Source organism: Phocoena phocoena, chromosome 20 (genome assembly GCF_963924675.1).
Source record: "Phocoena phocoena chromosome 20, mPhoPho1.1, whole genome shotgun sequence".
Classification (NCBI taxonomy): domain Eukaryota; kingdom Metazoa; phylum Chordata; class Mammalia; order Artiodactyla; family Phocoenidae; genus Phocoena; species Phocoena phocoena.
The window spans coordinates 35723220-35740318 of NC_089238.1; the positions used below are offsets into that span (position 1 = coordinate 35723220).

Here is a 17099-nt window from a genome sequence, read left to right on the forward strand (position 1 = left end):
CTTGTTTTTGTATCCATTCAGCCAGTCTATGTCTTTTGGTTGGAGCATTTAATCCATTTACATTTAAGGTAATTATCGATATGTATGTTCGTATTACCATTTTCTTATTTGTTTTGGGTTTGTTTTTGTAGGTCTTTTCCTTCTCTTGTGTTTCCTGCCTAGAGAAGTTCCTTTAGCATTTGTTGTAAAGCTGGTTTAGTGGTGCTGAATTCTCTTAGCTTTTGCTTGTCTGCAAAGGTTTTAATTTCTCCATCAAATCTGAATGAGATCCTTGCTGGGTACAGTAATCTTGGTTGTAGGTTTTTCCCTTTAATCACTTTAAATATGTCCTGTCACTCCGTTCTGGCTTGCAGAGATTCTGCTGAACGATCAGCTGTTAACCTTATGGGGATTCCCTTGTGTGTTATTTGTTGTTTTTCCCTTGTTGCTTTTAATATGTTTTCTTTGCATTTAATTTTTGATAGCTTGATTAATATGTGTTTGGTGTGTTTCTCCTTGGATTTATCCTGTATGGGGCTCTCTGTGCTTCCAGGACTTGATTAACTATTTCCATTCCCATATTAGGGAAGTGTTCAACTATAATCTCTTCAAATATTTTCTCAGTCCCTTTCTTTTTCTCTTCTTCTTCTGGGACCCCTATAATTCAAATGATGGTGCATTTAATGTTGTCCCAGAGGTCTCTGAGACTGTCCTCAATTCTTTTTTCTTTATTCTGGTCTGCAGTAGTTATTTCCACTATTTTATCTTCCAGGTCACTTACCCATTCTTCTGCCTCAGTTATTCTGCTACTGATTCCTTCTAGAGAATTTTTCATTTCATTTATGGTGTTGTTCATCATTGTTTGTTTGCTCCTTAGTTCTTCTATGTCCTTGTTAAACGTTTCTTGTATTTTCTCCATTGTAATTCCAAGAGTTTGGATCGTCTTTACTATCCTTATTCTGAAATCTTTTTCAGGTAGAAAGCCTATTTCCTCTTCATTTGTTTGGTCTGTTGGGTTTTTACCTTGCTCCTTCATGTGATGTGTGTTTCTCTTTCTTCTCATTTTGCTTAACTTACTGCGTTTGGGGGTCTCCTTTTTGCAGGCTGCAGATTCATAGCTCCTGTTGTTTTTGGTGTCTGCCAGCAGTAGCTAAGGTTGGTTCAGTGGGTTGTGTAGGCTTCCTGTGTAGGGGACTAGTGCCTGTGTTCTGGTGGATGAGGCTGGATCTTGTCTTTCTGGTGGGCAGGTCCGTGTCCAGTGGTGTGTTTTTGGGTGTCTGTGACCTTATTATGATTTTAGGCAGCCTCTCTGCTAATGGTTAGGGTTGTATTCCTGTCTTGCTAGTTGTTTGGCATAGGGTGTCCAGCACTGTAGCTTGCTGGTCGTTGAGTAGAGCTGGGTGTTGGCGTTGAGATGGAGATCTCTGGGAGATTTTTGCCATCTGATATTACGTGGAGCTGGGAGGTCTCTGGTGGACCAATGTCCTGAACTCGGCTCTCCCACCCCAGAGGCACAGGCCTGATGCCCGGCCAGAGCACCAAGACCCTGTCATCCACACGGCTCAGAATAAAATGGAGAAAAAAATAAAGAAAGAAAGAAAAAAGTTAAATAAAGTTGTTAAACTGAAAAATGAAAAATGATTGTTAAAAATAAAAATTATTTAAAAATTAACAAAAAGAAAGAGAGCAACCAAACCAAAAAACAAATCCACCAATGATAACAAGTGCTAACAACTATAGTAAAAATTAAAAAAAACAGATAGAACCCTAAGACAAATGGTAAAAGCAAAGCTATACAGACAAAATCACACACAGAAGCATACACATACACACTCACAAAAAGGGGAAAAGGAAAAAAAAAAAAAAAAATTTCTTTGCTCCCAAAGTCCACTGCCTCCATTTGGGATGATTCGTTGTCCATTCAGCTATTACACTCATGCAGGGTACATGAAATTGATTGTGGAGATTTAATCTGCTGCTCCTGAGGCTGCTGGGAGAGATTTCCCTTTCTCTTCTTTGTTTGCACAGCTCCTGGGGTTTAGCTTTGGATTTGGCCCCGCCTCTGTGTGTAGGTAACCTGAGGGCATCTGTTCTTCGCTCAGACAGGATGAGGTTAAAGGAGCAGCTGATTAGGGGGCTCTGGCTCACTCCGGCCGCGGGGAGGGAGGGGTACAGAATGCGGGGCAAGCCTGCGGCGGCAGAGCCCAGCATGACGTTGCAACAGCCTGAGGCGCCATGTGTTCTCCCAGGGAAGTTGTCCCGGGATCACGGGACCCTGGCAGTGGCGGGCAGCACAGGCTCCCGGGAGGGGAGGTGTGGATAGTGACCTGCGCTTGCACACAGGCTTCTTGGTAGCTGCAGCAGCAGCGTTAGTGTTTCATGCCCGTCTCTGGTGTCCACTCTGATAGCCATGGCTCGCGCCCATCTCTGGAGCTCGTTTAGGCGGTGCTCTGAACCCCCTCTTCTCGCAAACCCCGAAACAATGGTCTCTTGCCTCTTAGGCAGCTCCAGACTTTCTCCCTGACTCCCTCCTGGCTAGCTGTGGCGCACTAGCCCCTTCAGGCTGTGTTCACGCAGCCAACCCCAGTCCTCTCCCTGGGATCCGACCGAAGCCCCAGCCTCAGCTCCCAGCCCCCCACCCGCCCGGCGGGTGAGCAGACAAGCCTCTCGGGCTGGTTAGTGCTGGCCGGCACCAATCCTCTGTGCGGGAATCTCTGCACTTTGCCCTCCGCACCCCTGTTGCTGCGCCCTCCTCCGTGGCTCCGAAGCTTCCCCCCTGCACACCCCCCCGTCTCTGCCAGTGAAGGGGCTTGTAGAGTGTGGAAACCTTTCCTCCTTCACAGCTTCCTCCCAGAAGTGCAAGTCCCTTCCCTATTCTTTTGTCCCTGTTTTTTGTTTTTTGGGTTTTTTTGCCCTACCCAGGTACGTGGAGAGTTTCTTGCCTTTTGGGTGGTCTGAGGTCTTACGCTAGTGTTCATTTGGTGTTCTGTAGGAGTTGTTCCACATGTAGATGTATTTCTGATGTATATGGTATCTCCACGGCTCACTCCTCTGCTATTTTGAAGCTCTACCTCATGCTACCCACAAGGAAAATGTTCCAGTGGATTAAAATCTGAGCCCCCACCTCCAGCTGGAGCCGGCTGTGGTGCTTTTTCCACAGCTGAGTCGGTGAAGCAAAACTGGTCAAGAGGCACTGCTCTCACTCCCACTTTTCCTAAAATTCTTAATGAAATGCATCTTTTCTGTTCTTTCTACCTTGGCATTTTTGCAGAGAAATTCTCCAAGGTACCTCAAATGTGTCACTTTCAAACTGTACCTCTGTCTTTCCCTTCCTCTCTCACTCTCCTTTTCCCTCCCCTCTCTTCTCTCTCTCTGCAAAAACTGGTTTTCCTAAGGTATTTCCTATCCCAGCAAACAGCACTAGCATGCATGTAATCTCTCATGTCAGAAACAGGATAACTCACCTCCTCAACTGAAAATGCAATCTATTCTTAGATTTTTGTTACCATTAGCTCTTAAATATCTAACACCCTTATACACTTTCTCCACTCCCACTGCGACCAACCTTGCTTGCCAGGGCTTCCATCACCTTTTAAATGAATGATTACAAGCACCCCTTACCTGGCTGCAGTGTGGAAAGACACTGGAAGAAGGCCAGATTCCATTTTCTCTGATTTCCCTAGAATCAAATCTTATTACTTAACCTACAAGTTAAAATATTTTAATGACTTCCTAGTGATCTTAGGATAAAAGTCTTGGTACTTAAAATGACCTGCAAATCCAAGGATGGCTAATTCCTGCCTAACTCTCCAGCCTCGTGCTCCAGCTGTAGTGAAATTTTTTCAGTTCTCATCCAGGGCCGTACACCCTTCCTCCTTGGGGCTTTTGGACATCCTTTTCTTCTAGTTGCAATGTCCATCCTCCCTTCCCCAGTTTCACCTTGTTCCAGCTAATTCCTATTCATCATTTATTTCTCTTATTTCAAGATTCTCCATGTCAGAAAGTCCTTCCCAAATCATCTCTCTAATGTCACATTACTTGGATAAATGCACAGAGGGAAAGGGTTCTATGAGAGTACAAGAAAGTTGGCAAATAATGATTGTCTCCTTGATTCATTGATGGTAGCTGCCTACAATGCTGTTGAGAGGTTTCTGGGGCCAACACAGCTTTAGTAGGAACGGGTAGAGTCAGTGATCACTGATGTCCCGCCAGCCACAGGAAGGAGGAGTGTATATTTTGCAGCAAGTGTACTGTATATCTGCCTTCCCCACCTCAGGCTCTAGAGATTTAGTTTCTTTTATACAAGTGGGACTATTGATAGAACAATATCTGAGGTGCATTTCAATCATTCTCTTGAGTTTTCTTAATGGGAGGTACCATGCAATAGAGAAATAAGCACAAATCTTGCAGCCAGACTTGCTGGTTCTAATTCTCAGCTCCATTGTTTACTTTATGCTTAATATTCAGAAATGTTCTTAAATTCTTTGAAATCTGTAAAGTGAGGATACATTTAGTACCAAAGTGATAAGAAGAGTTCACAGTTTTCCATATATATGAATTACCATACCTTGCACATAATAAGCACTCAGTGATTGCTATCAGTTTTTCAAATCACTGAAAATTAGAATATAGATTCAAAGGGAAACATCATACTTAGATGCTCACCAGCGTGGGGAATTCACTTACTCTGGGCAAATTTTGGAGGATTGTCATTCACGTCAGTGAGGGTCACTGTAAGTGTTGTGGTTCCAGATAGGCCACCTGAGTGTCCACCCATATCTTTGGCTTGGATAACAACCAGGTACTCCTCCTTGGCTTCTCTGTCCATATTGGGAAGGGCAGTTTTTATAATTGCTGAGGGGAAAAAAAATGGGAGAATGACTTTTAGCCGGACAGCTCATTCAAAAATCAATGTGTGAATCACACACATACACACACACACACACATACACACACACACACACACACACACACAGAAACACATACATGCATACATCAGGACCCCACTCAGATAATTTTCTCTTTTCTCTTGACATTTAGCTGGTGTGCATCTCTGATGTCAACGCTGAGAAAGACTGTAGTCATAGACAGTAGTGGATAACTTGCAAAAATACATTTTATAATGTACAAAAAAAAGAACTTGCGAATATATACATCAGAAAGTAAGCTGAATGGCATACTCTTGCCTACCAAATTAAAGTATAAATCATAACATAGCTTCATCTACTCAGGAAAATCCTGGAAGTGAAAGAATCCTACAATTTATCACAGACTCCAATTCCTCTACAAGAGAAGTAAATACACAAATAGCTAGAAGGCTCTGAGGTCAAAGATAAACCATTCTGAGGCTCACAAATACATCAGAGAGATGAAAGAAATAAATGCATTATTAGAATCAACTCAGACAAATAAAATGCCAATCAGAGTTAATATAGGCAAGTGTCTAAATCTTAAGGCATTGTTCAACTACATTTATATTTTAATTGTTTAGTTACATCATGACTATAGTAAAAGTAATAAATATTTTAGAGAAATGGGAAGATATAGAAAAGAGAAAAGGGAGTAAACATAAAATCATATAAAATAACATAATATCAGTGCTAAAATGTTAGTATTTTTTCCGACATATTTTCAGGGTTTCATCTTCTGCTTCTCTGTGTGTCACTAGTAATTTAATATTCTTATTAAAGATTCAAAAGCTTCTTAGATATTCCTGATGATATTTTGAAAAATCTTTATTTAGCCCTCTCCCTACCCTCATACCTCTTTTCATGGATACTGCTAATATTCTGATGTGTATATTTTCACATGTATACGCATACAAATGTGCACATGAACATTTAACCACAAATGTGATCACAGTATAGTCATTGCTCTGAGACTTTCTTTTTTCACACAATGGATATCTTTGAGATCTTGTCAACGGTTAGAGGCCCAACTCATTACTTCTTATAGCTGTATAATTTTTCATTGAATTAATGTACTATGAGTAACTTGGGCATTCCCATATTAACCGATGTTGCTATTTTTCCCATTTCAAATAACCATCCACATATCTTATTATGATGATACTATATTTTTCTGTGCCCTGCAGTTTTACTTAACTCTATGCCATAAGATGCCCACCCCATATTACTAAAAGCCCATAATAGAAGTGTTTGTCACTAGTCCAGAATATCCCTATTGAATGAATGTGTTACCTCTCTGCACCAAGTGAAGGAAAATTCTCTGCATTAAAGACAATTTGCCCCTCACTTCTAACCTCAGGGACATCATAAATGTTCAATTCAAACTGAAGATGAGTGAATCGCTTGGTCATGTCTGAAGTTGTAATCCTGTGTTTTTGGACTCATATGCTCTAATTATATCATCTGTCTGTAAAAGGTTTGCAAGGATTTCAAGTCCCTGAATCATTCAAGTATCAGCCGAGGCACAAGAGTGCCCAGGGAAATCTAATCCACCCAGTCAGTGAGCAGGCTCTGGGAAAAGTTGTGAGTTCTTATGCACTTTCTTCAACCTTGAAGCCACCTTTATATCAGAGCTTCCCATTCAGGGAGCACTCAACTGGATAACCCTGCCTATTTGGAAGTATGGATAGTAACATACTGATATCTTTCAATACAGTGATTTCTTTCAGGATTTGACCATATTGTAATATAAGTCAATAGGTCATACATATATGGTTATAAACAAAAAGCTGAAAGAAGAGAAAAACAGAAATATAGCAATCATTCTGATTTGGATCACTGTGAGGCATTGCTGAGGAGAAAATAAACATCTAGGCAAAAGACAGTAAAAACAACAATAAGAAAACCTCATTAACAGCATGACAAGATGCCAACACGGTTACTCCGCTATGGATGTATATTTTCATGACTCAGAATCTTCAGTATGGGCCCAATTCCAGTAAGAAGGATCAGAAAACAGTTTTACCCCCATGCTAGTAACATGAGTAACTTGTAGTTTGTAAAGTTTAGGTACCACCACAATTTAAGGTCATCATGAATTAAAGCCATCCATTGGACTTTGGAATTTGATGTAGAGCTTCCAATAATCAGAGAAAAGCGATATAATTCCTCAAGGGAGGCAGCAACTGTTTTCAAAGAAGTTGATGGATTAAGGTCTACACATTAATCCTCTTAGGTTACTTCAGTGGAAGAATTTTTACAGCTTCCTCAGAGTCAGAGAAGACTGGTATGTATTATTCTCCTCATTTATTTTAATATATCATGAGAATGTAAATTAAGAAAAAAAAACTGTGATGTCTCTCAGACACATGGAATTAAAATAGTTTGGAAGCTCGTTTGAAAATAGCATACTTGGGTCAGTGTCTGTGAGTTGTATCAGAATATGAGTGAAGCATCATGACAGAGGGCCTTGCTTTAATGGGACAAGAAGAGCTCCCTGGGTTTCCACCTATTACAGAAATGTTGATGTCCTCCACCATCAAGGTATACAGCTTCCTACTACCTACGATGCCCATCTGTTGACAAGTTAGAGTCCCCTTATAAATGCTCCCACCTATTGAAGTCAAGCAAGTTTGGTTTCTCATATTATCCTCACACTTACGAGCTTTGTGATCATGATCATTATTAAACCCACCAGGGCTCACCTCCCCTGTTAAATGGAGATAATAATCAGCCTCTCATCAAGGGGATTCTAAGACTATGTGAGATAAATCATGCAAAGTTCTTGTCACACAGTAGTTACCCAACCGTACTGTCTCCCCTCCCCTTCTGGCTTCCCAAACAGAATTTAATGCTTATCTGGATACTGGTTCGAGTGCTGAACTCTTGCCAGCTGCTCTTCCACATCCACTCTCCAGCATTCTGCACCTACTTTTGGTGTGGGAGAGTGGCCTCTATGGATGGACTTACTTGCTGGCTTTGTGTTAGACTCCACCAATGCACACTACCCCAGGAGATAGGGAGGCTGGAGCAGGGTGAGGTTCCAGACCACCCAATACCTCAATCACATGCTTGGCCATCTACGGTTTCTATCCTGGGATAACACTAGAGCAAAACTCTAGTGTCTGTTAGCGCCTCCTTCCCTGGCTCCTTCAGGTCTAGGAATGATATTAGCACTTCTGCTGCTGGCCTTGTGGGGCTTCCCTATTCCTTAATGGGCTCTCTTAACCTGGCCATACTTTTCTCAGTACTTCCCTCATTAAACTCTCCTGAATCACCCCACTCCTGCCAGGATCCTAAAAGATATGGTTCGGATATTGGTTCTTTAGCCACGTGTCAAACATGTTTCCACCATGTCATTCTTACATCTACAGGTCAAAAGTTCATCAACGTCATCGCATATAGCTGTCTAAAGGACTGCTCCTTGAGACGGCAAGACAGGTATTTGGTTCCTTATCTGTAACATGAGAATAATACGTATACAGTGAAGTGAGTTGCTTACAATGACCCATCTGGGAAGCTGCACACCTGGGAGGTTTCACACCTTCTTCTTTTATTGTACAACATTGAGAGTAGGTTTCCTGATATTTTAAGGTTAAGTGGGGAGTGTCTCCCATGTCCTTAGGGTGTGCCACACACGTAACTGGCTTCAGTACAAACTGTAATGAACAGCTTTTGCTTTGCCTGAGCCCATTGCCTTACAACTAGCAGCAACTCATTAAAAAATCCAAGACATAGTTTCTGGAACATTTTTCCTGCTACCTTGTGCCCATAAAAGCAGGATAAGAAAAACCACAAGTGCCTTTGGTCCTTCTATTCTTCTCCTTCTGTTGGGGCATATCTATACATGTTACTTAACTTTTTTAATTCCTATACAAAAGGCAGATCATTTCACGTGCATAGATACGGCAAGATGTTAATACACTCCTAAAACAGAAGCTTAAAAACTGCCTTAAACTTTCTTCCTACTTCTTCTACCCTGAATTATTTGCTTTGGCCCACATATTCTCCCAAGTTATTAGTAGCTTTAAGCTATTTCTTTTGTGGACAAGAGAAGGACTTCTATGTTTTAATAATTGTTTGGTATTAAATATCACCAAATACAGAAGAGAAAATATAGTAATAAGTGATTTTCCCTCTCTGATTTGAGAAGTCACAACTTTTGAACTATGAAGACTAAAATGTGACTATAATCCTCAATTAAATGGCACTTTTATCCATTTTCACCTGTGATTTTAAGAAGACAGAGAAAAGATCCTTATACCCTTTTTGCCAAAGTAAACTAATTTAAAACAACTTTGGATGGTGCTCATTTTAAATAGCTTCCCATCTCCCAAGAAATAGACTGTGTTCCTCTTTTTCAAAGTAGTGGTCAAGCAAAAGTAGTGTCCACGTCTCCCCATGTGCTTATATTTATTTTATTTTATTTATTTTTTTTTTTTTTTATTTTTTTGCGGTACGCGGGCCTCTCACTGTTGTGGCCTCTCCCGTTGTGGAGCACAGGCTCCGGACGCGCAGGCTCAGCGGCCATGGCTCACGGGCCCAGCCGCTCCGCGGCATGTGGGATCCTCCCAGACCGGGGCACGAACCCGCGTCCCCCGCATCGGCAGGTGGACTCTCAACCACTGCGCCACCAGGGAAGCCCTCCCCATGTGCTTATAGTCACACATCCTCAATGCCCAACAATGTGTTCACAAGCTTAAATATTATGTTTAAACTTCCATTACACCAAATTGGCAACAAATCAGAGTTATCAATTTTTTGGCGAGTAGTATACAACATGCTTTCTTCAGGGGCAGTTAGTATGGTAAATAACCTCACAAAAAAGAAAACAGCATATGACTTGGAGTTGATACAACGAAAACTGTTAGAGATTTTGTCTTTGGCTTTTGTAAACTTTCAACTCAGGAAGGGGTCTAGGGCTGACTTAGTTAGACACCTTAAATAGTTGCCTTTGGAAAAATCACAGAACTTCCCTGGGACACATTTTTTTTTCCTTGAAAATAGGAGGCTCTAACATTTCCAGTGGAAGAAAAATCCACAATTGATGTTCAGAAGGATGAGCCTGTCCTGCTGAATCCTTGATCACATTAACTGCAAAGTAGACTCAGAAATGGGAAATGTAAACTATTAAATTCTAGAAGTGTTTCCCTGGAACTCCATTTTGAAAATCTAATCTAATCAGAAAATTCAATTAATGAGACTAGTCCATTCTCTGTGAATTGAATTCAATGGAGATTTTGAACCTGGCACTGGGAGTAGGGTTGGGAAGGTATGAGATCGGAGGTGAACCCTGGCAGGAGGATTAACTGGGGAAAGAGGGAATCGTCTTGCTCTGAAGCTGGCATTCACCACCCTACTGTGAATAGACCAATGTGCTTGATTCTCCTGTATTTAAAAGACATGGTTTCATCTTAACTGTATTCAATCACATGGAGATTTCGCTTGTGCAGAAGTTTAAGAATTTAAATCCTAGCCTGGCCTAAGTTCCTCCCAAGTACTAAACAGCTATTCCTTATGTCTCATCATTCAGGGAGTACTTCTTATTAGAATTCAGTCATCTCAAAAATTTTAAAGTTGACTCTTTATTTTTTTCTTCCCATTGTCTTTGGTATTATCATTTGAGAAGCATTTTGTATCCGTCACAAAGACTTCCTTTTATAATTTCTGTGATATCACCAGATTGAGAGGCTTCATGAGAAAGGCAAGGAGATGCTGATTAACTCCTTTGTCATTCTGAAGGCTGATTACTGTAATTCACTCTTTGTGGGTCTCCCAGATTGTGCTGTTCAAAGACTGCAGTTGATACAAAATGCTGTGCTAAACTCCTATTTGAATAAGACTTGTTGAACACATTATCCTAGTTATGAAAAAACGAGCTCTGTTATTCTCCCAAACTCTTGCCAATATAACGTGCAATTATCATCTTACGATCTCTGAAAAAGAGTCTTTCAATTATGAGGTTAAGTGGTACAAATTCATCAGGGAAAAATTCTTTTGGGGGGTCATATCCTACACCCATACTTTCTGTTACTTATGGAATTTGTACTACATGCTGCCAGTTATGAGGGGTGAAGGGTATACAACCAAAGACCCTTCAATGCATGCCCACCTTATCACTGAATAATAGCTTTGATACAATAACTTCAATAATGCCATATCCGCACAGATACATTGCAAAGGAGAAAGTGAAACATTAGAAAACTGTTCAACCTTTATAGGGTTCAGAAAAAACTGCATTTACCTTTCTTTGTGACCAATAACTTATCAATTAGATAGGTGATATACAGGTAGATAGGTAGACAGAGAGAATGGTCTGGATTTGGAGAAACTAGATTTCTCAGATATCTCTGGTGCTTTTGCAAAACATAACATAATTAGAAAGCTAATGTGTTTATGTATCTGGAATCAAAAGCTTGTTTAGATACTCTGACCTGGTATTTTTAAAACTAAGAACATATTCCAAGGAAATGACACATTTCTTTTCTCCTAACCCCTCAAATTTTTGGATTAAGATATTCACTTTTTTGTATGGTATTTTTAAAAAGGCAAGTAATTTAAATATGTAACAATGGGAAATATTAAATTAGCAGTTAAGGTTGTAATGATTAAATGCATAAAATATTAAGCAGATATAAAAATTCATGGCCAAGATGCACATGAAAGAATGCTCAACATCATTAATTATTAGAGAAATGCAAATCAAAACTACAATGAGGTATCACCTCTCACCAGTTAAAACAGGCATCATCAGAAAATCTACAAACAACAAATGCTGGAGAGGGTGAGGAGAAAAGGGAACCCTCTTGCACTGTTGGTGGGAATGTAAATTGATACAGCCACTATGGAGAACAGTATGGAGGTTCCTTAAAAAACTAAAAATAGAATTACCATATGATCCAACAATCCCACTACTGGGCATACACCCAGAGAAAACCATAATTCGAAAAGACACATGCACCCCAGTGTCCACTGCAGCACTATTTACAATAGCCAGGTCATGGAAGCAACCTAAATGCCCATCGACAGATGAACAGATAAAGAAGATGTGGTATATATATACAATGGAATATTACTCAGCCATAAAAAGGAACGAAATTGGGTCATTTGTTGAGACGTGGATGGATCTAGAGACTGTCATACAGAGTGAAGTAAGTCAAAAAGAGAAAAGCAAATATCGTATATTAACGCATATAAGTGGAACCTAGAAAAATGGTACAGATGAACCGGTTTGCAGGGCAGAAGTTGAGACACAGAAGTAGAGAAAAAAACATATGGACACCAAGGGGGAAAGTGGCGGGGGTGGTGGTGGTGTGATGAATTGGGCGATTAGGATTGACAGGTATACACTGATGTGTATATAATTGATGACTAATAAGAACCTGCTGTATAAAATAAATAAATAAAATAAAATTCAGAAAGAAAGAGAAAAACAAATACTGTATGCTAACACATATATATGGAATATATATTTAAAAAAAGGTTCTGAAGAACTTAGGGGCAAGACAGGAATAAAGACGCAGATGTAGAGAATGGACTTGAGGACATGGGGAGGGGGAAGGGTAAGTTGGGACGAAGTGAGAGAGTGGCATGGACATATATACACAACCAAATGTAAAATAGCTAGTGGGAAGCAGCTGCATAGCACAGGGAGATCAGTTCGGTGCTTTGTGACCACCTAGAGGGGTGGGATAGGGAGGGTGGGAGGGAGACGCAAGAGGGAGGAGATATGGGGATATATGTATATGTATAGCTGATTCACTTTGTTATACAGTAGAAACTAACACACCATTGTAAAGCAATTATACTCCAATGAAGATGTGAAAAAAAAAATTAGGTAGCAACTTAAAATGCTTATAACATTTTAAAAATTTTATTTTAAAAATAATGTATCCCAGGCTTCCCTGGTGGCGCAGTGGTTGAGAGTCCGCCTGCCGATGCAGGGGACACGGTTTTGTGCCCTGGTCTGGGAAGATCCCACATGCCACGGAGCAGCTAGGCCCGTGAGCCATGGCTGCTGAGCCTGCGCGTCCGGAGCCTGTGCTCCACAACGGGAGAGGCCACAACAGTGAGAGGCCTGTGTACTGCAAAACAAAAACAAAATAAAAAAAATAAAAATAATGTATCCCATGATTAATCTTATATAAGTGCTTATAACAATTTGGCAAAGAATATAAATGAAGATAACTTGATGTGTTTTGTGAAGGAATTGGAGGTTCACCGCCACATTTCCTAGCACTCTGCAATAGAAAGTATAGGACTGCATCTGTTAGAAAATGGTCTGGGATCATATAGATGAAAATTTATTTCAGTATTACTAGCCATGTGATTTTGGGCAAGTCACTGAAATTTCCTGAAGCTCACCAATCATGTTTAAAGTCTTATTAATTGCCAAATAAGAGTTTAGGTTGGTATTATTACCCGAGAGGTAAAAGCCAAATGTTTTACTTTATACATCAGATATAGATACAGACACATACAGAGATATATGTAAATATAATACATATTTTCGTATTTATTTTTATAAATATATATATATGTAGGCATATATACATTCACCTATATATATATATATATATGCTTTTGTATTTACATTTTATAAATATATAGACATATATGTATAAATAAAATTTAGATATTAATTCAGTGCTAACAATAAAGTAAACATACGTTATTTTAAATATCAGAAACAAAGATTATAGTCAGCGATGCTGCAAGAACATCTCTTACCAACTTCAAAATGGTAATGCCTCCACAGTGCTATTCATGTAACAAAAATTAATATTTTTTGCATCCAGATCTCTGCATGATTTGTACCCAGATTCATCTTGACTACAACATTCTACACAGCATATGCCTTTGATTCCCCACTTACCTTTCTTCAGACTTTCCACATGCTTCTGTGCCTCCACAACTCTGTGTAGATAATGCAGCCTCGTCCACACTTGCCCTTTATGGACCTCTTAAAACTCCATCCATCCTTTCAGCTCTGATGTTTCAGAAGCCAAGGAGCCTTCCCAGGTAGAACTAATGACTTTTCTTCTTTTGGATCTTACCCATCTTTGCTAGGAACTTCCTCATGTCACTTACTTTTCTGTTTCTTCTCCATTTCACCACTTGCCCTATTATGTCAACCTATCCTGGTAGTAAATTACTGAGGACAGGAACCAGTCTCATTCATCTTTGAATACCCAGAACTGAACACAATCTCTGGCCCATAATAGGTATCATCAAATATAGGAGGGAAGAAAATAACACAAAGGTCAAGAGAGAAGGTACGAGGGAGTGAAAAAGGAAGAAGAAAGAGAGACAGAAAAAAATGATAATAGTAGATCATTTCTCTAGCCGCTTTGGGGACTCAGCCCTGGAGTACGTAAGCACTTGATAAATATTAATAATTGTCATGTATCTGGGGACCAGAGACATTTAGATACAGTTATAAGGTAACAGAGCCGTTAAGTCGGGAAGGAGGGTGTCAAGATTCAAACCAAGTCTTGCTGCCTTCAAGGCTCAAGGGAGACTCAAGAGCTATTCTGTACCATTGCAAGAGTCACTTCTTAAGGTCATGCCGGTTTGCCAGAGGAAGGGCACAGCACTTCCTGAATGCCAGTGATGTGTGTGTGTGTCACAGATTAAAGAAGCCAGGGGTTCTCATGGTTTCGTTAGATATTGTATCCATTTCATAACTGACATTTGAGTTATTTATTGAATGTCTCAGTATAAATTTGTGGTGCACTGTTCTAATATTTCAGATATTCTCAGGATCACTCAAAACAGTGATGCTGATGAGCTATGTATACTAGTAACACTTCAAAAATTGAATCAGCTAAGGATGAATTCATGAAAAATTTCTTTTGATCTATATATCAGCAATGCTTTGGTTTTTCTATTTTTGAAGTTCCATTGTTATTTACTTCTCTTGGAAAATGTATAGTTATGACAGCTAAATTTTCCTACAGTAATCCATAGGAAAACTTAGTTCATCTGTCAGAATTGAAAATGTATTATCACATGAATATTAGGGATTTGGAATGTGGTCCAGCACTGAGAAAGGTCTTGCACAATGTCACAGACTGTGGCTGAGCAAGGATACAAATCTGGGTCTCTAGAATCTTAATTATGAATTATTAATGAAATAATACACTGCCCCTTGGCAAAAAAAGAACAAAAAAACCCTCCATATACTTAACTACAACTTTAAAGTTTTCCCACTGCGTGGATCACAGCCACGTCTATCTTCATATCCATATAGAATAACATATGAAATAGTTGTAAGTGAAATAACAATGATACCCCATCTCTATATTTTTACATACAATGTTCATAGTGCATTTAGTGTACGGACTGTCACTTCTGTAGCTCCTGGATTCCCCTATTAAGTAGTTTTGCAAAAGCCACCATTTATAGCATCAACACACAGGCTAGCCAATAACTGATGTTATTTAAAAATGCCAATTTTGAGTTACACTGAAATCCTCGCAATTATTCCTCTTCAGAATTAAGGTGAAATTTCTTTTCCCCTAAATGAAAACACTTCCAGGGACTCCTCAATCAAGTGGAATTATTTCTGTGAAGAACAGGATGACACTATTCTTTCCTTAAGCTATAATTCCAATAACTAATTATATGTATAATAAGTATGGGTGGTTTAAAAAGCAAAGCAAAGGTCGCTACAAAATTGGACGCTTTCTCTTAGCAGTTCAGGACTTGGGTAGACGAGAACGGGGGGTGGGGAGGGGATTGAGTAGATAAAGCACAAGCTCTGTTTTCACCAACTAAGAAATGGAGCCAAAGTTAAGAAACTATTTTCAACTCTTGGAACCTCAGTCTCTTCATCTATACAGCAGAGATAGTAACACCCACCTGAGGTTACATGAAACAGCACCTAGCACTTGTTCACAGAGCCTAACAGATACTCAAAACTGATACTATCCCCAAATGTTAAAGTGGCCCTGATTCCTCTAATGCCTCAGAGGAATTGTCTGACCCCAGATCTCAATCAGACCCAGCATGTCATATTGATTTTAGCCTGCTGATATGGACAAGTGCAACATGGTGTTTTAAGAGCCCAGGATTTGATATGGGACATCAGGGTTGATTTCTGACCCTTCCGATTCCAAGTGTCATAAATAACCTGGGTAACTTTTTAACATCTTTGAGCCCCTGTTTTTTCCTCCGTTACAAAGAGATAGTACTTACCCATAGGCTTTTGTGTTCATAAAATGATTATTAAGGAAGATAATGCATCTAAAATATTTACCCAATAATATAATAGTAACTAGCTGATCACTAGTACTGCTACTATAACTACCACTTATTCTACATTATTGCTGGGTGATTGTAAAGATCAATCACAGTAAAAATAATAATACTCCATATCTTACTGAGCCTCTTTTGTGCCAGGCCCTACACAGGTACAAAGTCTATGTGCATATAAGGTGCCCAGCGCAATGGCTGGCAAAGAGTAGATATTTACCTGTATAGGTATTGAAATTATTATCACCATCACCTCATTGTTATTTTTTACAACCACCCAGTCAGGTACCTATTGCAGTTCCTGCTAAAAGATGAAGACTCATGAACTTTTGTGGTCTTATTAAATTATTTATACTCCATGAGCTTTAACATGGTTGAGACAGTAATAGACGTGATATTCCTCTCTGTATTTCCTGTTACACCAACTGCTCTCCTCTACACTTTGGAGGGTCTAGATGATCAGTAATCACTGACTTCAGAGTACTCTGCGTGTAAGTTTGCCTGTTAGCTTCAAATAATCATCATTGCTCTTCCTCTTTTAGTAATCGCTAACCCAGAGGTGCTAACCCAGGGGCCTCCCTCAGGGAGCTTCCAGTGACTCACTGACCCTGATTTGAAGTATCTATAAAATGCAGAAAGTAAGACAGGCATTGGCGAAGATTGCCATTGTTAATAAAATTTTCCAAATTAACTAAATCCTCAACCTCAAATTTTTAGAGAAATGTTTGGCTAATAAATTCTGCTTTTGCCCCATGAGTCACTACATGTTTAGCAACAGATGATCACTGTATGATTTCTACATGTGAATGAATAAGGTTACCATTCATAAAATCATAACACAAGGCATCAGAGACAGGAGGTATCAATTTGCTTCCATCGCTTTAACACGGGGCAGAGGGGCACACCTAATTCCAGGAGAGGGCTTTGGCCAGGAAGGGGACGGTCTTCCTATAATTA

The 17099-nt window shown here is 39.8% G+C and overlaps 1 protein-coding gene across 1 annotated transcript in view; it reads right to left on the bottom strand.

Moving 5' to 3' along the window:
* The window catches only part of CDH8 (cadherin 8), a 369599-nt gene that overhangs the window by 167352 nt on the left and 185148 nt on the right, over positions 1-17099 (bottom strand). Inside the window, exon 4 of the mRNA XM_065898690.1 lies at positions 4666-4833. Within this exon, the coding sequence (XP_065754762.1) occupies positions 4666-4833 (168 nt within the window). The remainder of the gene's footprint in view (positions 1-4665; positions 4834-17099) is intronic.